This window comes from Anastrepha ludens, chromosome 5 (assembly GCF_028408465.1).
Source record: "Anastrepha ludens isolate Willacy chromosome 5, idAnaLude1.1, whole genome shotgun sequence".
In the NCBI taxonomy this organism is placed as follows: Eukaryota; Metazoa; Arthropoda; class Insecta; order Diptera; family Tephritidae; genus Anastrepha; species Anastrepha ludens.
The window spans coordinates 101,870,784-101,897,120 of NC_071501.1; the positions used below are offsets into that span (position 1 = coordinate 101,870,784).

General features: G+C 33.9%; 1 protein-coding gene across 3 annotated transcripts in view; it reads right to left on the reverse strand.

Annotated features, from left to right (window-relative positions):
• Positions 1-25,958, reverse strand: part of LOC128864453 (uncharacterized) — a 72,363-nt gene extending 46,405 nt beyond the window's left edge. For all 3 annotated transcript variants that reach the window (XR_008454687.1, XR_008454686.1, XM_054104117.1), the window contains exons 1-3: positions 25,441-25,958; positions 21,879-21,956; positions 13,441-13,573 (exon numbers count right to left, since the gene is read on the reverse strand). Coding sequence is in view for 1 of the 3 variants with exons in the window: in XM_054104117.1 (XP_053960092.1) it covers positions 13,441-13,573; positions 21,879-21,956; positions 25,441-25,935 (706 nt within the window). In the remaining 2 variants the exon portion in view is untranslated. The remainder of the gene's footprint in view (positions 1-13,440; positions 13,574-21,878; positions 21,957-25,440) is intronic.
• Positions 25,959-26,337: the final 379 nt, after the last annotated feature.

Below are 26,337 nucleotides of genomic sequence, written 5' to 3' on the forward strand. Positions count from 1 at the left end.
ACGTTTATTTGTAATTTTAGTTTTTATTTATTTTTTATCGAAAAATTTTCATCGCTACTCACAAAGAAAATATCTTAAGTTTGTTGTGCGTGAAAAGTGCTGCAAACCTGGTTATGCGCTTCACTTTAGACCCGTCATTTAAAAACAAAGAAATTTAGTGTCAAATTTTTTATGAGTTATTTCTCCATTTCAATTGCTAAAGGAATATTATTTCAGGGCATGCACCAAGAATATTCATATTCTTAATAAGTTAGGCACTTCGCGCTAGCTGATAGGGACCCTTTTAAAAGTAAAGGTTGTCGTTATTACGGCCCTAGAAATGTGATGGACAAGGAAAGATAAACAACACTTTGACCTTACGAAGCCCATAACAGCGGTCTTGAAAAGGAAGGCATATTTGGTTTCGCCACCTAGCAGCTTTGCTTAATCGGACGTTAGGTTGAAGCAATGAAAAGAACTTAATAAAATAATTCTTCTTCAGCGACATCAACTCGAATATTGGGAAAGAGAGTTTTCTTGCTCCCACAGTTAGAAAAATTCGCTGCCAAAACAATATTTCCTCTAACGAGCTATGGCTGATCTACTTTACTGGAGCCGGAAATGTAGCATCAGGTTGTAAGGCAAAAAATTCTCTTAGCGACTTGACAGACTTGACGGTCAGCGTAATTGAAAAATTTTAAACAAAGTCTATCATATTGCGATGGACGGCAGGCACGCAAAAGTCATACATCTAACTTCACAAGAAAAACTCGAAGTCGTAAAGCTGCATTTACAGCAGACATCCAGTAGCTTCGGTACTCCCTTGCTTTCTGAAATATTGTTCACAAAAAAACTCGCGAGGGCAAAGTGAACAAATTTTTCGATCTCTATGAACTGCCGCCGAACAGAAGTTAGACTTGGAAAATCGGCTGCATAGGACGAGGAGCGATATGTTGTCACATAATGAAAATACGTTGCCTACAGAGTCATGCCGCGATTTGAGAAAAGAAGGTAGGCGTATGATTCGAAGTAAGAAGAGAAAGGTCGAAACATGTAAAAGTAAAGAGCTTGAGATGATGGTCGTGTAACATACAGTACACCGAGTGGTTATATATTTGAAATAAACAAAAGAATATTTAATAAACATGAATATGGAATTGAATAATGAATATCGTGACGCAGCTATCGAACACCGTCCGTACACGTCCGTACGCTTACGCAGTCTCTTTTCAACTAACTCCTCTCTGTCGTTGACAGTCGTAAGAAAAAACGTAAGAAAATTTCTTAAAAAAAAAAAATCCCGTGACATCCAGAAGTCTTAAAGAGCGGTGGGATTTTTTTTCTATTTTCATTTTATTTGTAAGAATAAATACAGCAAATAATGGGATCAACCCTATTGTGCTCCCGTTACTTTGCCCTTAGCGAATTTGACGTATTTGTGTGACGTCACACTAGCCCTATTGGTGATAAGTGTAACTTGATTTAGCAGTTATTTTGTTCTTTAGCCCCAGAGTATTAGTTCTTTCTTTCTAATATTTTTCTAGACTCTTCTAAACTCTTAAATATGATGTTTTTAATTATGTAGAATATAGATTTATATTTAGCTTTACTTTATTTTATCATCTGGTTATATCAATTAGGTACTGATACACAGTGGCGAAAAATTTATCACTCCACCAGGAAGATTTATAGCATAATAACTCTTGCAAATGACGTCCCATATGAAAAACTAAAAAGTTATTCAAAAATGAAACTGAATCATTAATTTTGCGCCACTCAATATTAAATAAAAAAAGAGAATAGAAAAGTAGATGTCTAATTTTTTTTTGGAAATAGAACAAATTTAGGGGTTCATCAAAATAAACGCTTTTTTTGTGGGTCATTCGAATGTTCATAGGCTGCCTTAGGGACTACATTGGAAGCAATAAAATATATATATTAACAAAGAGCAAGGGAACTATTTTAGTTTTATCGCCAAATTGCGGCTACATTTTGAGTCGAAGTTAAAAGAAATATTAATTTATTAATATTTTTAGGTACTCATTTCAATAGTTATGACAATTTAATGACGATGTTTTATTTTTTGGTTTAATTTTTGAAAATACTATACGGTCACAGAGGAGATGTGGCTTGTAAATGAATTAAAATAATCCAATCAAAACTAAAACAGTCAAAAATAAAAGAAAAAAATTGAATTTCCCTTTATTTATTAAAAACGTTTTGTAAAAAAAACAACTTGAATGATTAATTTTGCACGCCTTTGTATAAATATCGATGCACTAAAGGCATTTGAATAAGCAAATTTTTGCTTGATACAAAAAAAAAATATTTTTAAATACCAGCTGTGTGAATTTTTATTTTCTGGTGTAAAACTTCTCACCTAACATGGATTACCAATTGCTGCGGTATGAAAAAAAAATTTGAATATCGTTAATCAATCGTTGGGGCGCTTTGCACATCCATGCGCACACGCATACATACGTATATATGAGGGTGAGCTGAATACATTTGCATTTAAATGAAATCTCACGCATGCATTGCCAGTGCTAATTATGCCATTTAATTGTATTGATCTTTTTAATTATCAACAAGAGAATTTTATACCATTTTTTCACCATTTATGGCATTTCATTAATTCGCTACTTCAGGCAGTAAAAACTGATTTAGTACGGCATTTATTTATATAAATATGTGCCATATAATTTAAATTTAAATTCTCCAACTGCAGTGACAAATATTTTCGAAAATATTTAATGCAATAATAAATATATCTACGAGATTTAAGTAGTTAGATTTCGAGCAAAACAAAAAAAAAATGCATTCAAATGGCTTTGGTTAGAATTGCAGTGGTGCTCCAGTACAATGAATGCCGGTATATGAATGTAACGAGTATTTAAAGATTTTTTGTAATGTATTGTTGACTAAATTTATATAACTGAATTATCTGTTTGCGGAAAAAAATCCAGACGCACACCACAAATAGGAGGAGGAGCTCCAAACACCCCATTAAGGGTGTAAATTCCAAGTATATATGAAGTCTCTTTGAAAAGTGACGCCTTGATATCTGTATTGAATAGTTTCTAGACGGTACCTATTGAAATAGATGTACATTGCTACAAATAGAATAACGCGTTCAAATGATTGAAACTTATTATGAAAGTGGTCGATCTTTCAGAACAACATAAGTTCGCAAAAGTCGTAACTTTTTTGGTGGGATTAACTGCCCGAATGAGTTGCAATTTAAATGTTGATGAAAAATATTTCAAGTAATGAGCTATGGCGAAGATAGAAAATGGAGTACCTAAAGATCAAAATAAAGATTTCCATTCCTCAAAATCGTTTTATTTTTATTGAGTAAAAAAAAACATATAAATGTATCATATTACGCCGTTCCATCATTTCAACATTTGAACCCATTTTTGCCAACATAATAAGGCAGTAGTGGATCGGAAATAATATTTAGTTTAAGGCGTTTTTTCAGATTTTTAATATAAATAAAAAATAGTTTCAAAAAACTAAAAAAACACGCTTTTATTGACAATCGAACTAAAAAGTATAAAATAAATTTTAATGACAAAGATACCTATAATGAAGTAATAGCACTTGAACGATCAGTCATAGTCAACTGCCTCAGAACAGAATTATAACAAAAATTAAGATACAAATAGAATAATTCAAATTAGAGTTAAAAGCGTGGGATGCTTGATATAGTAAATATTATATTACAATCATTCTATTGGCAACTACCTATGTACAGAAGATTATGAAAGTGAAGCAAAATGTGTTAAGTGTTATTTTTTAATGTATATTTAGTATAATTTTTTTAGTGGTATCAAATTTAAAAAAAAAAAGGATATTTCTCAAGTTCTTATTGAAATTCATTCTTTGATTGATCTCCCGTTTTGAGGAAGTTTTAGTTTTCAAGTTGATATAGAACCAAATCTCCCAATTGATTTCCATCCTTCCAGTAGTTTATTATTCGGGAATTGATATCCACTTTCTGAGAAAGTTTTAATTCTCATGTTGCTATCCAAAGCTATTTTCAAACTGATCGCAAGTCTTTGAGCAATTCATAATTCTCAAGTTGATATCGAACATGTCAATTGGCATTTGCTAAAGGACTTCTTCATAAATGCCCTACCGACATATGTACCTTCACATAGAAGGCCTGCAAACATAATGGCTTTTTGTATCCATCTAACCAGATTCATGAGAAACTCAGTTGGAAGTTATTTGCTTGAATTTATCCCTGTTTAAATAAATTGCTGGTTAAAATTTATTCAATAAGGCATTTAAATAAGTTACATTTTATGAAATTTTTTGTAATATACTTCTTTTATAAAATCGACACATTTTTGTATATTTTTAAGAAGAAATTAGCAGATAATCTTGCTTAAACTAAACGAAAAGCCATTCTAATGCAACTATATAAATAGAAGTTCTAAAAGAGCCTTCAAGTGCTGAAATTGCGAACTGGTTCCCACAAGATTACCAACCTTTTATAAATTTTGAATTTCCAAGATGATATTAAAATTATTCTTCAATTGATCTCAACTCTGCTAGAATTACCAACTAACTTTTCGCTATAGGCTATGTTAGGATAAATGTCTGCCCGAGGGATTGACCCAATTGGACAAAGAATCAAAATTTGTTCTTCGCGGTGCCATAGAGAAGAACAGCCAGGAACAGATACATGCCATATAATTACCAAATTAGTAAGTTATGACCCGTATTTGCTGGGCTATAAAAGGTGTGAGATATTGTACGTTGCTGAAACAGTTTGTAGTCCATACTAACAATTTCTGCCGACGGGATTAAATTTCTGAAAAAATTATCTAGAATGGATGAATTGGCAAACCATGTAAAGCAACTTATGACCTTATGGAACAATTTTGCTCCTTTTAGCAAGATTTTAACTATTATCCTTTCTCTATAAATGGTTGGCGATGATATTCCTCTAACAAAACACTCAGCTTAGTCTCACTCAGAAAACTTAGTTTCCGATTGATCGTACGTAGTTTAGTATCACAACAAAATATATGTAGATGCAATTTAAACTAAATAAATTAAAAAAAAAATAGTTTTAAACTAAGTTCGCAATAACATTCAGAATCTTCAATTAAATAATCGACCTTCAATTAAAATAAATTTCCCTAACTTAGATGCACGCGTACACAGCAGTTTTGAAAACTCAATTCTGTCTGAATTCAAATTTTTCGGCAGTTGCTACAAATCCAATTATATTTCTAGAATTCTACAAACAAGCAGATTAAAAAGCTTATGACAGCACTCAATTTGAATGGCGCAGTAAAAATTGCAAACGCAGTTAAAATGTTTGCTAACGCAGATTGGCGTTTAATGGCAGGCACATACGCCTACTCATACACACACACACACACACGCATACATTCGATTTGTAGAAGTGAGTGTGATCGATTCCAAATGTATTTGCTGCACAAAATTTAGATTTTTATAGTTGATGGTAAATTGAATGGGTGTAGCCGTATATATGGCAGGTAGTGCCAATTTCGGTGCGCGCATGGCGTATGAGTAACATAATTGAGGTGGGGTGGGTAGAATTTTCACAGTTGGCGCAAAATTTGCTGCTATTCATGATACAAAACTTCACTTACTATTAAAGATATCGAAGTGCAAAATGCTACATGGATATATAGGGTGAGCGTACTGAGCACTGAGCACTGCAAATGTTCAGAGAACCCGGAAAATTCACTTATTTTTGGAATTATGCAAAGCAAATGTAGCGATAAATTTGAATTTATGCGAACGATAAAATGTGATAAACGCATATTTTAATATATGGATACAAGGTACTAAATTGAATTTGAATGCGCCAGTACAATATTAATGGCACTTGCTGCATGTTTAATAAACCAATTTGGTTTGCTGGGTACAACACGACGTATGAGTGATGCGCTGACAGCCCTGGTGGGCAGACAACGTGAATATATCTTATTCACTGTAAATTTTCTGCATTTATCAGCGCTTTTCTATTAGTCGGAATGCCTCCTCTGCGTATTTATATGGCAAAATGAGATCCTCTTATTGTGTTTTGTTTCATTGGAAGTTGCTTTGTTGTTTTCAGGATGTGAAGTAATTGTTTACAGCATTTTAGCCTAAAACTACAATAGAACTAATTAAAGTTTAATTTGGTTGTAGTTAATTTTATTAACATTTTTGAGGCTACTTGACTCTTATCAGTGTGAAAATATGTCGATAAGGGTAGAAAGCTCAACATTTTACAATTAAATTATTTACCAGTAAAAGCATTAACTCTATTGGAAATATAAAGCCTTCAGTCTTATGCCTCACTAGGCTGTAAACAAAAAATTACGTTTATTTAATGTCATAAAAAGAATTAGGTTTGGTGTTTATTTTATTTGGAAATCGCAATATGTTAAGCGAATGGCTGATATTTCGTATGGCTTTGCTTATAAAATCAATTTAATATTGCCTACTCAAACCTTCAATAAAGTATTACTTATTTTGTTTATTACTTAAAAATTTTACTAATATATATTACGGCATCAGTACATTAAAGTGTTTCACTAAAAAAGAAGCTGCAGTTTTTTCAGCGAAACTATAAAATTAATTATATTTGAAAGCTTGTGCCAAAATATTTCGGAGAAATACTAAGATTTAGACGCTCCAAAAAGTTCCGAAGTTTCAACGCTAAAAGAGCTAACATGGCAACAAAAAGAGCATTCGCACTCTCACAGGCGCCCTCACGAGCCACTTCAGCTGCAACAAACACCTACATAAATTAGGCATAACTAACACCAGCACCTGCAGATTTTGCTGCGAAAACGAGGAGTCTATAGAACATCTCATCATCGAATGTCCGGGGTTGACGCATAGAAGAAAAAGGTTTTTAAATAAGTTCATGCTTACAGATGAAGACCTTCAATCACTCCCTCAGAAGGAGCTGGTACAATTTATAAGCATACTTAACAGTCAATAGACAGCATAGGGTGCACAATAGATTAATATGGTCGTAGTGCTAAAGGCCCATACCTTAACCCTTTACTACCATTAACCATTAACCATTAAGATTTACCTGCGCTGTCTTGTTTAGAAAATACCTTCAAGAATGTAATTATTCATAAATAAAATTAGTTTTAAAAATTTTGTTTTTTTCAGTTCATGAAGGTCTTCATGAAAATATATGAAAACCTGTAAAGCATTTACACAATAGAACAAAACATTAAAAATATTGAAAATTATTATGAAAATGGTCGATCTTTAAGAACAAGATTTCGCAAAGTTCGTGATTTCCTTGGTGGAAATAGTCGTCCGAATGAGTCGACAACTCAAAAATTTGGTGAAAAAATTAAAAAAATGTGTTCTCTCGAGGTTGAAGTAGGCGTTCTGGTCAAAAGATTGCTGCTGTAGCGCAAAGTGTTACTAACCACCTTCATCATCAATATAGCGACGTTCTCAACAGTTAGGCATTCGCAAATTGAGTGTTTGGCAGATTTTTCGTCCTGTAGGGGACATTTAAATGATATAATTGTTCACCTAAATTTGTTAAGAACTATTTTTTCAAAAAAAATAATGAGACGTGAAAGAATCTAAATTTTTATAGGCATTATTTTAATACAACATCAATATGCACCTTTCGAAAGACACTTTATTTGGGCAGACACTCTAAAATATAATACATTTTATAAAACCAAAAGATGATTTTTTGGTTTGACAATTTTCAAAATATCGTATTTTTATTTCTGATATTTCGAAAGGATAGGCTTTTAAAAATATAGTGTCAAATTTTTGGCGGGATATTCCTAGTATTTTTATTCTATAGCAGGTAGAGTCAGATTCGTCACGCGGCCGCACTCAGAACTTTAAACTCATTTTTCTCCAAACTACTTTTTCGGCTTGGTGTTGTCAAAAAAGAAAACAAAAAACTATTCAACCGAATCGCCTGAAATTTTAATTAGTTGTTCACAAGATCACTGGGTGTCGCCCGTACTAGAATCACATTATTATTTCAATTAGTTCGTATTTTTTTTATTAACTGAAAAAAACCCGATTTCTAGAGTGTCAAATTCAAAACCACGCCATTTTGACAATTTCTGTTTTTATTATAGTAGCGGGACATAGCTACGGTCAAACTGATTCATAATTTTTTTGGTTTTTGTGTTTCAGATAAATAGAAGAAACAAAATGGACAGCACCGTCCAGGTCCAATTTTTCAGGAAGGTCAACTTAGGCACGATTTTTAAAATTATTAGAATTAAAAACAAAATTTTTTGTAAATTTAAATTGTAAAATAAGTTGAATAAAAAGCCCAGAAAATATAAATATCGTTTTTTAATTTTTTTTGCAAAAAAAAAGTCCTGAAAATGCCCCAAATTTTCGAGACCACCGGGACCCTTAAGACATTTTTTGAATAACGGATTACATATTAATTGATCGAAAATAGATATTGTTCATTGTTTGTCACTGCTTTTCCTCATTTCTCGGGTTGAGCGCAAATTCTACTCCAGAAGAGCTCCGCATATTTTGAGCCAAACCCCACATCGCTCATTTTGCCACTGTTTCATAAGGCCAAAAATCAGCCTAAGTATAACCTTCAATTTCCGTGTTTTCAAGTGTGCTTTAATATCTTTACGAAATGAGGTGGGAGATTTTTACGATAGAGGATAACTTTCTCTTATCCTTCTTGATATTGTTGCTTTTTTTACTCCAGTGCTCGACTAAGAAACATTAAATGTATTCTATACAGTTCGGACATCTAAACAACGCTCCTGAAGTGTTAAATGACGACGAAAATAACATCTTGGTTTTCAGAATTTTTCAAAAGGCAAATTATAGATATAAATTCGACCACTTGTTCTAAAAGTAAGTATAGGGTGCGCCATGTAAAATTTGATTTTTGAAGCGGTTATAAAAAAAAACTAATATATTTTTTCAAACTTTGAATGAATATGAATAAAACACAATATCGTTCAAATGACTGCCACGACTGGCTTTACAGCAGGCCATTCGATGAACCCAATTTTTAAGCATCTTTTCGATTGTTTGGGCTCCAATTCCATGAATGGCAACTTCGATTTCATGTTTTAAAGCATCAATCGTCTCTGGATGGTTCGCATAGCATTTGTCCGTAACGGCTTCCCACAAAAAATAGTCCAACGGGCTTAAATCACAGCTCCGAGGTGGCCAATTGATATCGGAATTTCGGCTGATTATTCGGTTTTCAAAAACGGTAGCCAAAAGTTCGAGTGTAACTTTGGCAGTGTGACAAGTTGCACCGTCCTGTTGAAACCAAATGTCGTCCGTGTCATCCTCTTCAATTTTCGGAAACAGAAACTCGTTGAGCATGTCACAGTAACGCTCGCTATTTACTGTAACCGCGGAAGAAGAAGAAGACTCACCACTTTGGAAATAGGTTTTCAATATTTCCCAATTTTGTTCAAGCGTATAGCGTCCCATTTCGTAAATGTCAAACCTTTAAGTAAATTATGAACACATTTGACATGTCATTTGTGTTACCATTCTCAAAAAAAGTAGTGGTTCAAAAAGCAAACGCTATATGGCCCACCCTGTAAAAGTTCCAAGAAATCGAATGTGCATATGTATTAATAGTGATAAATGTTCTGTTTTTCTGGCTCTCATTAAAAAAAAAACTTAAAGCTCCTAACTTATTTATTTATTTATTGGCAGGGCGGCCCAAAAATGGTCATCAATTCTGTTTCATTTCGCTCAGAACATATCCCTGGTACTCAAAATAGCTCCTGTTTAAAAAATCAACACCTTCAAATGAAGGAAATTATTATAAGTAACACTTCGAAAGGTTTTGGCTTAGCTGAAGCCACGTTTTGGCCACTCCAGTTTAAGCTGTTCTAACCTTCCCTAAGCAGGATTTATTATATTTCCGTCAGCTGCGTGACCAACTTATCGTTTAATCTGGAACAATTAACAACTTCCATCAAGCTTAATGCTAAACATAGAGTGGATTTAAAACCCTACAAAGACTAATTGTTGTAAATTAATGCGTGAGTAGGATTTACATGCTAACACCGTCAATTTCCGACTGCTAGATTGTTACTCATACGCACTGTTGGCCACACAACTGGTGGACAAATACTCTAATTAAATACTTGCATTTAAACGCACAGTTGAATGTGATTTTTTTGTCGAGTACATAAATTCGGTTTGTAAAATTTTAAATAATCCCTATATTACTGAATACACTGTGCGGCAAATCCTTAGTACCGATAAGTCACCGAGATGAGCGTTTAACCATTGAGTGGAGTTGCTTCGCAGAAGATTTTCAGGGAATATATTAGCACTGATTCGTGAGGACTAATCTTATTCATAAGGAAGTAAATGTAGGTTAGAAAATATTTTATATATTCATATTTTTTATTAATAAAATTGGCGCATACATTCTTTGCTTGAGTATTTGGCCGAGCTCCTCCTCTTATTTGTGGTGTGCGTCTTGATGTTGTTCAACAAATGAAGGGACTTCCAGTTTTAAGCCGACTCAGAATGGCACGTATTTTTTATGAGGAGCTTTTTTATAGCAGAAATACACTCGGAGGTTTGCCATTGCCTGCCGAGGGGCGACCGCTATTAGAAAATACGTTTTCTACCATTTTTGTATTTAATGCTCGAAGGTTCAAACCTACGCACTAGCGAATGCTAGTCACGCACAATCCATTCGCCTACGGTGCCCTATGGCAGTATCAAGGAAGGAGGCAAATCTTGATATTGTGTGGCAGTTGAGCTGGCTAAGCAGGGCGTAGTCTTCTTTAAATATCTAGGTCATACACAAGTCAGTTAAATGAGCACAAATAGACAAAACTGCCTGCGCTGCCTTCTTCGATAGATAACCTCGGGCTAGCTGGGTGAATATCACGCGGGCACCTTCACATGTAGAGCTCTCTCAGAGGAGAGATTTTGTAAAATTATCCAACGGGTAACCATATGATGGGATTTCATATAGCTTCCAAAAGTTTTTGCTGAAGAATGAGGACGTAGATGAATCTACATTTTAGTGTCTCTACTTTCGCGAGGCTTGGATTTAGACATTTGGCCTTGTACGTTTTAACTACGCTTGAAGTGCTACCAATGACTTTCCATTCAAAACTTTTTATCTTATTTGCATTCGCTTCCTTCTCTTTTCGTTTCCTAATTAACTTGCTGACGAAATGACAGTTTTGCATTAACTTTTGCATAGTGTGGTCTCATAATGGTAAAGAGAAAATTTACGCTACTTGCAATAAAAGAAAAATCTGACATTCTGAATAAATTAAATGCGGGACTTTCCATTAAAGCATTAGCGAAGAACTTTCACGTGCATACAGCAACAATAACTCATACTAAAAAAATTAACATCCCATAAAAAGTTTGTGACACGATCTGAATCCGATCCACGTAAAACGAAACCTCTTAAAATTTTTGAGTTTCGAAAAATGGAAAAGGCGTTGTGCAATTGGATTACGAACAACATACTTAGCATCTACAAGTGATATGCTAAAAGAGAAAACCAAGTTTCGCTGGCTAAAATTTGGGGAGAAAAATTTTCAAATTAGTCTGACGCCATCAACCCATTTCTGATTAAATTAAACAAACCGATTATGGATTTAAGCTTGATAAAAGCGCAAGTATACAATGTCGATGAATCTGGCTTATTTTGGAAGCTCTTACCCGATAAAACTATTGAGCGCTCAAAAGAAACCTTGGCTCTTGGGCATGAAATCAGTAAGGAAAGAATAACGTTCCTTGAAGGTAAAACTGCTGCGAAACCGTCGAGTCCTCGTTCATTATAAAAATTTACTGATATGCCTGCTGTCTACAAAGGAAATAAAAGTGCTTGGATGTCCTTAGCTTTATTTGAAGAATGGTTTCCAAGAACATTTGTTTCAGAGGTATTGTTATTTTTTGTCAAAATAAAGAATACTGTTTTTATCAAAAATTGCTTAAATAAACAGGTGAAAGAGTTATTCGTGCGCAGAATCTGATTGAAAAAAGACTTCTTCTTATTGAAGGTGAGTCAAAGAGCTACGTTGGTCAAATATCGGTAATGTTCTTACCTTCTAACAATACGGCACGAATACAGGATCAAAAAGTTATAAGACTTACTAAATTGAATTACAAAAAATCTTTGTTAAGTCACATTGTTGCTTCCAGAAAAACAAACGATGAGTGACTGTGAAATATCAACCTGAAAAATACAATATGCTTTCTACCTGGTGCATGGGACGCTCTTACAGCAACTTCAATTTGGTCATTCTTTCAAAAACTGCTTGAAAAAGCGTCTGACTGGGATTGTGACGATATTATTCCTCTTTCCAAGTTATGATTACCGATAACTGATGATATTCAATTTATTGCAACTTTGGTTCGGGAACTAGAATCATTGCAGCAAGTCTTCCAATGTGAAATCGAGAAATGTATTTTTGAACTTCATTTGGAACTCACAGCTTTAAATGTAGAACGCTGCAATGAAGACGACAAAATAGTCAGTGATGGCGATGCTAAATACGAATAAAATTACAGCAGAGGATCCGGTATCAGATTTTATAACGCGGCAGATGCTCAGAAACAGTGTGGAACTGAGCAAGCGAGTGTTTGCAAAAAGAACTAAAATCGAAAATTTCTTTAATTTCAAACTGATTGCCTTAAAGTGTGTTGAATTGATATAATACAAGCAAACCAACTTGAATTGCTATCAGTAAAAAAACTATTTTAGTTTGTATGCCAAAAAAATAAAACCTCAGTACTTGCGACAATCACGAAACTTGTATCGATCCCTGTTTTCATTACGTGCAAGAATCGAATTTGTTCAATACCATATATATCTGGCGTAGTAAGCTCAAATGGCAAATGAGGTTTCATTACACGCCTAACATTTAAGCATTTCAAAAATCACTTTGTATGTGCTATAGTTTCGTCGTCTATTGTACGCGATTTTATACTGTTTAATTAGCGGCTCATTCGAGCCCAAATAAAGCAATCTATACAGAAAAATGCAAAAATAAAAAATAATAATAATAATAAATAAGACCTAAATAAAATATAATGAGTGTAGCAAATTTTAATTTGATGCAACATTTTCACGGAAATTACGCGCAATCGACCAAACAAGCATAATTATGGTTTTATTTATTTACCAACAATTTGTAATTATGCGCCCATATGCTACTGTCCTCAACTATGTCCACGCATATGCACATATCCGTTAACTAACCATTTAATTTGTATACACAGAAATATTTTTCACAAGCAAATAAAATAAAATAAAACCATATTTAAGCGTATCAATGTGGTAGTGAGGAAAATCGCACTCGAAATGAACTGGCAGTGGTAAGCAAGTATTGTATGTGTGTGTGAGTGTTGATACAGCTGTATTGTACTTTATATGTTCTGTATATGTATATATGTAAGCATTTAGTAATACTCGTTTATGGATGTGTGTGTTTTTCCACTTACCAATGATGTTCAACTGAAATGCCATCGACATTTTCGGTTCCGTATTCACTTGGCATTCATAGATGCCACTATCACGAGCTTGCGGCGATTTCACATGCAATATCCACTCACGTCCATCTTTCGATGAACTCACCTGAAATCAAAAAATATACATTTGTAACAAGTGGGGCTACAAAGTGAAAACCCGTGGGGGGAAACAGAAGTAGAAAAAATTGCTTATGCATACGTATATGAAAATGTGAGTTTATACGTGGGTATGTATGTGAAAAGTTACAAACGTGTCAAATCGGTATGAGTACCAACTTCACAGGCATACAACGGAGGATATAAGAGGGGCAGTTGCGTTTGGGGTACAAGGCTCCACCTATTTTATAACCATGTTTAATTTTGAAAAATGTAAGCAAAAATAAAATAAAAATAGTTATCAAAGTTATTAGTAGTATTGAAATGAATCCCTGGAAAGATTAATAAATCAATAATTTTTTATGTAACTTTGGCTCAAAATGTGGCCGCAATTTGGCAATAAAACTAAAATAGTGCGCTTGCTCTTTGATATTTATTTTATTGCCTTCAATGTAGTCCCTATGGCAGCCTGCGAACATTAGGATGGACCACAAAAAAAAATTTGTTTTAGATGAACCCATAAATTTTTTCTGTGGCAAAAAAATGAAACATCCATTATTGTATTATTATTTTATTTTATTTAATATTAAGTGGCGCAAGAGGAATCATCCATTTTTGTTTTCCAATAACTTTTTATTAAATAAAAAAAAATGGCCAAAAAAATGAGACATATATTTATGTAGTTTTTATTATTCAATACAAGGTGGCGCACAATTAAGCTTGAATTTTTTTTTGGAATAATTTGTTTACTAAATAAAAAGTAAAACAAATGAGACATACAAGGTGCCACAAAATGAATCATCTAACAATATTTTTTGAATAGATTTTTTAATAAATCAAAAGAAACGGCCAAAAGGTGAGACATCAATTTTTGTATTTTTTTAATACAAGGTGGCACAAAGTTAATTATGAATGTTGTTTTGGAATAATTTTGTTATTGAATAAAAAGTAAAAAAATGAAACATCTATTTGGGTATGTTTCTTTATGTAATTTAATATGAAGTGGCGCAAAATTAATCATCCATTTTGTGTTTTAGTAATGTTTTTACTAAATAAAGCAGTACGCAAAAAAATGAGACATCTATATTAGTATTCTGGATTTTATTTAATACAGGGTGTTACAATATTAATCATCATATTTTGCTTTTGAATAACTTTTTTACTAAATAAAAAGCAACATTTAGTTTTATATTTTCTTTTGTTTTATTTAATACAAGTGGCATAAAATTAATCATACAATTTTGTTTATAAATTTTTTTTTTACTAAATTAAAAAAAAAATGGTTTTTAGTGTTGAATATCCTTATTTGCAATTGTCGGCTTTTATTCGCAGCTGTCCATTTCACAAGTGTCAAATATGATTGATTGACGTACAAAGCCATTAGCAAAAATCATAAATCTTCCGATAGGGTGATTAATTTTGTGCCACCTTGTATTAACCTGTGCCGCGACAGTTATCATAGAATTCCTTTGGAAAATAAATGAAAATAGTAAATAAATAAAAAAAAAATAGTTTTGCACAAAAATGATTACAGACCGACATTACTTACTTTCCTCTCTTAATGTCCCTTCACCCTAAGTTTTGTTCAAAAAAAGTTTTACATTTTTTTATAGGGCATCTGAACAACTGCTGCTTTCTTTGTAAGATAAAAAAGTTATTAAATGCCAATAAATTATTATACAATGCACTAATACAAGGTGGCTCAAAATTAATCCTTATACTTTTTGCTAAAGGCGTCATACGTCAATCATGTTTGACACTTGTGAACCAAGAGCTCCAGCTTTCAAGCAAATAAGCAATCGAGTATGTGGAGGTGAAAATAAAGATATTCACCACCTAAAATCATTTTTTTATTGAGAACAAAAAGTTATTTAAGAACCACATGGATGATTAATTTTATGCCACCTTGTAGTAAATAAAACAAAAAAAAAAATATAAATAAAATTAGATATTACTTTTTATTTAGTAAAAAAGTTATTCAAAAACAAAATTGGATGATTGATCATCAATAAAAAATTGCAATGTCTGTGCCAAAAACAATAATTTTTGTTTTTTAGTTATTATATTTTTATTACATTTTTTAATTAATTTTTAATCCAAATTTGTTTTACTTATTTAAATTTTTTTATATGTTTTTATATATATACTAGCTTTAAACCGTAATTTTGAGGGATTTAGGATATGTATATAAAAGAATTACAAACAATAATTTCATAGAAAATAATTTTTTATTAATAACCATAATAGTACAACATCCGTTGCTATGCTAAATTTAAGCAAATATTTGAATATTAGTGGCGAATGAGAGTGGTGGCGCGGTCTGGGGGCTGTGGGAAGGAAGTTCCATCATAAAAACATGCCTATAACCTTCATTGGGTGAAAATATGCATTTTTACGTCATTTGGTGTTGTTGTTTCGTAGTGATGCGCGGACAACGTACAGACATGCACCTTTATAGTATAGCTATTTTTTTTTATTAATTTTGTCTGGTTTTCAGTCTGTATATAGCAAACGTTTTTAAAAATTTTTTGTCCCAATTTTAGCATGGGAAAGTAAAGACTTGAAGAAAAACAAATGCTTAGCCCACCCTAGTGCACATATTTTAGCGCTTCCACCAATCTTCCAAGATACGTGCACATAATATTTATGAACAATTTACTAACTACAAATACTACTAAGCCTCTCCTGGTACATTGTCAGATACGCCTTGTATAAACCCTATAGTCAAAGCCACTTGTTCTGACCCACTTTTTTGTCCATTTGCTTCGCGGCTAACGTAGTGCGCCTTCTAACTTTCTTTAGTGTTAGCAGTTGGTATTTTTGATATGGCGATGTTCCACGAAATGTCAATTGCGTGCCTCTGTATCCATGTCATATCAATTGATGAACTACGCAACCTACATATGTATCCCCATTAGTTCGTATCAGCTAGTGAACTACAAATGTGGCCTCCATAAGAGCTTTCCTACAGTTAGCAAGTCTTTCTTTTGGAATAATTTGCTATTGAAATACTCTAAGTAGCGATTTATCCTGTGTAGCTTTCCTGAAATATATGTACATATACTTATAAATTAGCGCTTACACCCTCTTTGAGTGTTTAGCTGTGCTCCTTCTCCTATTTGTGTTGTGCGTCTTGATGTTATCCCCATGAAAATGAAATGAAGATACCAACAGTTTTAAGCCCACTCCGAACGGTATATAATTTTTTATGAGGAGCTTTTTCACGGCAGAAATGTAATAGGAGGTTCATATTGTCTGCCTAGGACGAGAGTGACAGAGATAGCAAAGATAGTGAAGGTGGTATCGTGGAAAGACTGCAGCAACTTTCCGTTTTAAGCACAAGCTGGTACAATAAATCTTCCTCACCTGCCGGACACTTTTGGTTGCGATGTCTGTTTCACATCGTCTTTTTATTACATTTTAGTAAACACAAAATATAAAATTTAAAATAGAAATTGGTTTTCTTAGATATGGAAAATTGGAACAAGTAAATAATACGTATCGTTTCGGTAGAAATAAAAAAACCAAAAGTGAGGTTTGATAGAAATGTTTATGCAGTTGTATAGTGCGGTAACCATTAAAACCTTTTTGAGGATGTAAAATGAAAAGTAATCGAATATATTTTTTATTGAAATTAGAGACAATACTTTAGACAAATAAAAAACAAAAAAGCAACTAGAGAAGCGCAAGTAAATTTAAGTGTAATTATCTTGGCAAAGATGTAACTGGGTTTGTCAGCAGACAAGTAGTTTTTGGAATATTATAGATTTTATGCTTAGAAATGGTTTTTGACCTTTGAATGCTCTTCTATTATTATTTGTTAGCGCGCTTACTTAGACTCCGAAGTTCTTTGGGTCGACCTCTACAGCATGGGCCTTGTGGACTTCAGTCTAAGGACATTCTGCTGATGTCAGTAGCAAATTTTCGCAAAGTATGACCAGTTAATCTCCCTTTACGCTCGTGAATCTCAGTTTCAACTGGTCTTTGCTTACCTCCCGTATGGAGCCTATCATTTGAAACTCAATTATCAAGACACCAGGATGACGCTAATGCAGCGGTTTATGACGACCTGAAGCTTTGTTGTTGTTGCCACGGCCACGGACCATGTCATATAGGAGCACCGATTGGATTTAAAAATCTTTAGCTTTGCTTTCAAGGTTAGCTGTTTAGAATACCATATACTTTTGAGTGAGGCAAATATGATCGGGTTTTAATTATTCTGCATAAATTTGCAGAAAATTCTAAGGGGAGCATACAATAACATTATATCCCTCCAGTTCCCGCAGTCAGCTGTGAGTCTTTCTTTGGAACCTTCACCAAAATATCCTGCAACCAGTACTGTGGTAGCGCTTCAGGCGAAACAGGCGAGACAGTATCCCTGCCGAAGTTTTCGTATTGGCTTTTAGCATTTCTCCCGTGATGTTGACCACAAGCTAGATTTTCCATTTTCTATACTTCGTTTTCCACTTCCTGTCTTAATTTTGTCCACACTTGGATGCTGGTAAGATACATAGGAAATTCTTTGAATACATCGCTCGGGAGTTGTCCCAGCCGCGTGCTCAAGAATTTGAGGCCTCTGAAAACTTCATCAAAAGGTACCTATTTCCCATCGTGTGAACTGTTCATGAGGGTCGGGTTAATTTTCCATCTTTGTCTTTGAAAGGCATTTCAGAGAGTCCTTTCAATCCAGTGAAAGAAGCTTTGAGTCATCGTTTCCCGCTACCGTCTCTGCTTCTTCTTCCTCCATTAAAAGTTCCTTTATTATTATTAAGCTTCTCCAGTTAAGTTTTTGTTTTTTTTTTGTTTTTTGCCTTATATTGGAAAATGTATAGCTTTCAACATATGCAACGTAAACTGAAAACTAAGCGCATTGCAGGTGACTTCACTCCGAGTCATAAAAACACAATTTCGATACAATGCAAGTCTGATTATTTTTGTGAATAAATCGGAAAAACATTGCCGCTTTGGAAACGGCATCGTATTATAAATCGAGATTTAACTAAATCAGCGGGCCAATTAGGAATTGAAATATTATACAAAACTTATTTTTATTTTTAAATTATTAAATAATTTTATTTTCCAAATATTCTCCATTTTTTTTTCGTGAAATATGAATTCGCTAATACTGAAAGTCTCATTTTTAATTTTAGCGCTTTGAGTAATAAACTTTTTATTTATTAGTCAGTAAGGAATTTGTGTTTTCGCAAACTTAATTAATTTGAATAAACAAATAAATAAATAAACAAATAAATGAAATAAAATAAAAATCATTCAATATTTATATTCAAAAACATGGCAAAAATTTAGCAATAAATTCAACAAATATACCAAGAAATTTTTTGTTCGTATACACCTTTATTTGATCACTTTGCAACTAGTACAATTCGAGTCACTAACAAACTAGTCTGATTCCTGCCATCCAACAACAGTGTATGAACAAGAATATTTGTTAAGGCATTAGCATGCAAACGCTGAGATATGTGTGTCGAACAGCTGCACATTTCCTTTGATAAAAGTTAAGTTCTGCCCATATTCTCCATGGGAATGGAATCTGTTCTTAAGCAACTGAAAGTAGAAGCTACAACCCAGTGCACCAAAGCCGAATATAGTACACGCACATACATATGCAATATACACAGACTTACATGCATACACATGTGCTGGCCGAGGGACGGGTATGGAGAGAAGGGAGCAGCTTTTATGTGTATTATTGAGTGGAGGGCAATAAAAATAGACACTTGCATACTTCTACTAAAAATATACGTAAATGTACGAGAATTTGTGTGGCAAATAAATAGTATTTGTGGAAATAGAAAAACTTACGTATGACTTCATTTGATTGCAATTGGTGAATAATATACCCATACATATATAGGAATTTAGTAGGGCAAGTTTATATGTAGTGTCTAGCTTTTAGGAATGCAGAAGTTTTAAAATATATATTGTAGAAAGGAATAAATTGACCTAAATTTTGATTTTACTACCTATTATTTTCGTGGCTTTATAAACGCATTTAAAAAAACAGTTATTGCTACAAAAATACTCATACTTAAGATCCCTTAACGCATCTCTTCTAGAAATATTCGTAACTTTTACCAAAAAACATAAAACAATCGATTTTCACACACTTTTGAGAATTAAGAATTTTTCTTCAAATAAATTATTCCCCTTAGACAGGAATGGGTGGTAAATCTCTTGGTTTTAGTTCCAAACCAAGGATGTTAGATTACCAGGTTTGGCCTTCAGCTGTAGTGAAATACGAACTTGAACGAATAACTTTGGCTGCCATGTCACCGGGTACTCATACGCCAGAATATTATCCGCTCGTTCCAAACGTATTCACACAGATGTCCAATCAATATGAGCGAAAACAGTATTGATTTTTTCGTATATCACCAACACAATCTCAGTTTTTTCGTAAACAAACCACTGTCGTGGAACTCACTAGGGGCCAAACCTGGTGAAGACGGGAGATGCTCCAACAATTCGAAATTTAATTCATGCATTTTAGCTATTGTCAAAATACTCTTGTGACACGTCGTAATGAGAAATAATGGGTTTCTTCTGCAAACTGGATGTTTTTTGACGCATTTTATTCTTAAGCTGGTCTAAAAGGTTGCAATAATATTCCGAATTCATTGTTTTACCAGAAGAACCAGCTTCGCACCACTCTTTAGCTTTTTATTTTGATTTATGATCATGGTGTTAGACCTAAGTCTCATGCATATTGATGAATCGACGCACAAAATCGACTTTATCATTTTGAAAAACGCTCTAAATGTTACTGAGAAAGTCGTATTCGAATTTGTTTTTGTCCCATTGTTAGTAAATGCGGTAGGCAGATTTCTGAAACCCAATTCTTCAGTAAAAATATTGCTTATACTGTCCAATGAGATGCCTAAGACTTCTTTTAGATATCTTTTAGTCACTCGATGATTTTCCAATAAGATATCTTGAATTTTTTCTACGATTTCTGGTGTTGTTGCTTTGTTTGGACGTCTTTGACGTTGATTGTCTGAAAAGCTTGTGCAGCCGCGTTTAAATTCAAAAACCCATCTTTCTACTGTACTAATTGATAGAAAAAAAGTCCTTATACATTATCGGAATTCGTTGATAAATTTCTTTGGCTTTGAAACCTTTTAAAAATAAAAATTCAATCACTGCGCGGCACTTGATTTTTTCCTTTGCAGAAAATTCTGTTATACATCGATACTAAATGGCTTGTAAACAAATATTGAATTGACAGATTGAAATGAGACTTCACGTACGTTCATATGAAAGTGTACCAACATAAAAAAAAATTTAGAAATTTAGGCTAATAGCAACGCCCTTTCTTATCGAACAACCTAGTAAAGTGTGCCTAATGGATACCTGCATTTATGTTTCTCTTTTAAAATGAAATTGATAAGAAACTGAGTATACAGTTTTACTGCAAGGTGGCGCAAAATTAATCCCCCAATTTTGTTTATAATATAAATTTTTTTTTTATACACATTTTTTTGAGACGTGGAAATCTTTCTTTTGACCTTTACGCGCCTGTCCACCATTGTCTGTCTGTTTGTATACTGCAGCTGTATAATTCTCAACTGTCAAATGTGATTTACGTCATTTGGAAAAATTATGATACTTCCGATAGGGTGATTAATTTTGCGCCACCCTTTATATAAAATGTATAAGTATAGTGTCACATGCGTTTGAAATTTCTTTCGAATAAAAAAAGGTTGATTTTTGTCGCTTGGTGCTTTGAATCTCCCAATAAAGTTTAGAATGTCCCAATCAAGCTTCCGGTGCTTTTGCCAAGATGTTTGTATGTGATCTGCAACGCTCTGACGCAATACAGTTTCTCTTCTATTGGCTAACCGCTTTGGCCTTTACTTCCTACAGATGGTCTAGTTGTTGACTGGTTTGAGTTAAAGGAAGTTGCTCGTATTGAATGATTTTTTTCAGCAAACCTCTTATATGTGCTTAAGTTTCTTTCTGTATGTAAAATCAGCCAAAGATGGCTCTCTCGAACACTTACCTACAGAACACCAATTGAATAAATAAATTTAAGCTTCGTATAAAGTCGGAGGTGAGCAAAGGAGGGACCTGCTCTTATTTCACTTCTTTCAATGCATTTACTCCGCTGCGGTCACTGTATATTTTTCATTTGGTAATTTTTTATCTCCACTCTTTTTACTTTCACTAAATAAATACTCATACGAATGCGCCTCTACACAGACACATATACCTAGATACATACACACATTTATTACTTTGCTGGTGGCAGTTAAGTACTTTTTTGTGAGAAGAGTGCAAATTTTGTGTGCGCTTACCTGAAAGCGTTTGTCCGATGTATACGTGGCTGTGGCTACCGTCAGTATATGCAAATCACGTTTACGTATCCACGAGACCTGTTGATGACCATCAACGTAGAAAATCACATTCAGTCAGAGTCCAATAGCAGGTGGCCAAATGAGCAGCAACAGCAACAGACACATCCGGAGGTGGCGAAGAAAGCGAACAAAAGAAAGAAAAAAGGTATTTTGGGAAAAAATTTAAGTTTGACGGAGTGAGTAATGTGCCAGCAAATATGTATATTAAGTAAAAATATGAAATGGCAGCTGAAATAATTTGTGGTCAGGAAGAAGGGCTTATGCGTACAAGTAAAAAAATAGCAAAAAAAAATTGAATAAGAATAAGAAAAAATAGCAGTCACTTATGCCGCGAAAGTGACAAACGGAAATTGATTAATGAGCCTCGATCAGCATGAGAAATGTCCGTAAGGGTTAAGGGGAGATTAAATAAAACTACCATTGATGTGGCAGTAAAATGCGCAGCGCCAGGCAGTCATTCGTAAAGAGCACTTTCCGTTCACTTGCCCACTGCCGCTCAAGTGTGCTGGAGTTGAGTGGGGTTTCGTTTTAGGTTTTATTTTCTTAGATGGAGCTGATAGCAAAACGGAAAAACCGCAAATGACCAGTTAAATGCGGGTAAAGTGTTTCTTTTTTTTTCGTCACTTCAGCTTGAGTGCGCCCTAAGTACACAGTGGCTTGGGAACGATAATTGTGGTAGTGCTTATCGAAGAGTAAGAGAAGCGCAGAAGTAGTAATTAAGAATATTACTTACTTATACTTAAGGGTTTGATTATTTTCATTTAGTACGAAAGTTAAAGTCCTTCGACTTAAAGGGAAATTTCTGAATTTGAAATATACTGCAGCTGAAAGTGCTCTTAGAATTTGAGTAAAGCTAGGGCGACAGTCTTTGCCCGGTCATAAGTCCTGGTAGTACCGGTAACGTAGACCCGATCCTCGTAGAAACTTTGGTTATCTTATAGATTTCTGTTGAAGTGCAACGGGCGTGACACCATTCTTAACTTTTGAAGGTATAATCTAGAAGCTGTGTCTATCAGACTATGGAATTCGACTTTGAATACAACCCCGACACCAGTTGCAGCTGGGAGTGTGATGCCGCACTGATTCAAGAAAAACGTATGGTGTTTTATGTTTCAGGCGCTATAGCTTTTGCCGCTTTATTCTGCTATAAGATTTGCCAGATATATAAAGCGCTAAAAGTCACAACACCGCGAAAGTTAGATGTGTAGTTCTGGCTTAAATGATAGCAAGCTTCATATACGTATCAAGGAGGGACATGCCAATAGTTTCAAGTATCTCCTCCCAGTAGTTCCGATTAAAAGAAGCCTACAGGTGTGCATTTCTCGGTTGTGTTTTTCATTCAGAGACGTATAGTATGCAATTTTTCGATTGCATATTTAATGCCTCCCTCTACCACTTGAGTTGCTGGTTTGATGTTTTTGATATTTCTTCATACAAACTTTACAAAAATTCACTAAAAGGCAGTTAGTGGGTTAACTGTTGTAAAATAATTTTAAACAGATAATGCTACTTGTTGGGATCGAATATGAGTGAGGAAACTTATTGCATTAAGAGAGCGTAGTTTGAAAAGTCCGTGGAAAAGTAAAAAATATTTAATTGTTTGGGGAACAACATCAATACACTCGCCATTAATAGGAGGAGGAGCTCGCGCCAATTATTTATTTTTTTAAACTTTTTTATTTTTCGACGTAGTATCCTTTTAAGCTTATACACTTGGTCCAATGCTGTTCTAGTTTGTTGATTCTTTCCCTTTGTTGATCCCACATTAACCTCCTCATTTGAGTAAAGTCTTTTTCCTGCCAGCCGTTTCTTCAAATTGAGGAACAAATAGTAGGCTGAGGGAACCGGGGAAGCCAAATATGGAGAATAGGGGTGATGCGAAACGAGTGCGAACCCTATTTCCATTCATTTTGCGACCACAACTGCTGGTGCGTTTTCGTTATGAAAAAGGAAAATCACTCGACTTCCTCAATTCAAACGAATGCCAAACACAAAGAGATAGACCGATCTAACTAAAACTTGCTGTGTGTTCTTCCAAAGGAAGCAACTAACTAAACATGATCTCAATACGCGTCCAAATACTCACGGACTTTTTAAACGACCCTCATACTTTCTCACGAAGTAGCGATTCCGAGTCAACTGATCCAAGTATTTTTGACATTGTTGACAGTTCTTTTGAAATGTGGTTTATTTGCAGGTGCGTGTATAATAAGAAGTGCATTAATAAAACTAAAAAAAAAAAATATTTATGGCATTGAAAGTTTTTCAGTGTTCAAAATTTTTATAAAGGGGTTTTTAAAATAAAATAACATCGCCTTCTTTTAGTATTTTCATAAACTTGGTTTTTCATTTTTTAGTATTAAATATATGTTCTATAAAATTTTTTGAGGGAGAGAATAAAAAAAATTGTTTCTTAAAATTTTTGGAATTTTGAAATATTTTCGGTTCCTTTCAATATTTTCATGAACGTTTTTAGTATGTAATATACAATATATTAAAAAAAAGTGTAAATATAAAATTAACTTTGTTTTTTTATTTTTGGAATTTTTGTTTTGTTTTTGGAAAAAAAGTTTTTTCAGACATTTTTGGAAATCATCTACTGACTACTACACTGAGCTTTGTCTTATATTTTTACAGCTGAGACTGTGCACAGCAATCCCTCCAAGTTTCGTTATGTGAATCCCATTAAAACACTCGCAGGGATTACAAAATAAAAAAAAGGTACAAAAATGTTGAAAAGAAACGAAGCTGTTTGACCTTAAAAACCTCTATACCAAAATCTTCAACATTAAATAAATCTCAAAATTATTAAATTTTTCTAAAATATTTTAAAATTTTTTAACTTAATATTTTAATATTTCAATTAAAAAAAAAAATTCAGTTTTTCTTATTACACTTAGGTCCAAAAATAAACCAAAAACGAAATATTTCCATCACTTAACAAAGAATCGCTCGAAAGTTCGAATCATATTTCCTTTTTATAATTGCAAAATGATGTTAGGAAATTGAGACTGCAAACCAAAAGTTAGCGCATTATGCGGCGCATTGCAGTTTATTCTAAATAAAATATTGTATTTAATTAGAATCACATAAGTGATCCAAAAGCTTTTACTGCCGGCCTGGGTGTAATATCCAAAACTCTTCGACTTAAACACGAAGCACTGGCTCTCTTTGTTAGGAGTCTGCTCTAATGAAGGAAGCATTGATTAACTTATTTCATAAGTCAGTTGAGAACTGCAGACTATGTGCTAGGCGAATGAAGTAATAAGCAAGTACTACAATCCATAGTTTTAGTTTTCTAGCACTTTCAGCACTGCAATTTTTCCTTTATACATTTAATATTTATTTCTCGATAAATTTGTTTTATAAAAGCGTGAAACTTCACTCCTCTTCCACATTTAATCCGCCCTTTCAATATTTTTCTACTTCTATTGAGTGTGACTTTTCACGCTTTATTGGTTTCCTTTCACCACATAACCCACCCACTAACTCACTCACTCACCGATTTATCATCCAATCGCTCGACGCGACATTTAATTGTAGCTTCCGTTTGACCGGTACGTGCCGTTATATTACGCGGCAGTCCAAAGTCAAAGATTGGTAGCTGATTCATGTAGCCCTCGCCCATATCCGACGCCTCTACAATCGATGAAAGACTCTTCAAGTGGTTTGCGTTATCACCGCCGATGATGTTGTTGTTGCTACTGCTGCTGCTGCTGCTGCTCGCATTCAACACCTCAATATCCATTATTCGCAACGTTGCTGGTGGAGAAGTAGGCGGCGTAAGTGTGGGCAGTGGCAGCTGTGAGTGTCGACGATTGTAATTATGTGACGAAGCAGAAATAAAAGTACTGATGTTGTCACTAATGCTATAATGATGGTTGTTGTTGCTGTTGCCGTTGTGAAAGTGTTTTTGCAGCGTTTGTTGTGTTAACGACAACAGTGAATTTTGCGTCACAAATGGTGCCGCCGTCACGGAGGCCGTCGTCGCCGCCATGGCTGTTATGAGCACACAGCGTAACACTGCAAAGAGTGAAAGCAATCGAGAAGAGAGATAAGTAGAAAATTTCTAGGTGTAAATGAGTTTAAGTATAATATTAATTTAAGAGAAAATTATATAAATATTTATGCAGCAGCAGTGCGCTATGCGCTTTGCGCTAATTCAATTCTTCAGCGCAAAAGTTGTCAGTCAAAAAGAAGCTGTTTTAATTTAATGATATTTATTCAGTTTCATCTGCGTCACTCTATTAGCTTGTTAGAGAATTTGTTGGAAAAATTAAAATGCAGTAAAACTTTTAAGAATTGCTTTCTTGCGGAGTTTTCTATCAGTTAGTTTATGCATTTTAATTTGAATTTTATTTAATTCAATTTTTCATTCTATTTTATTTTATATTCCGTA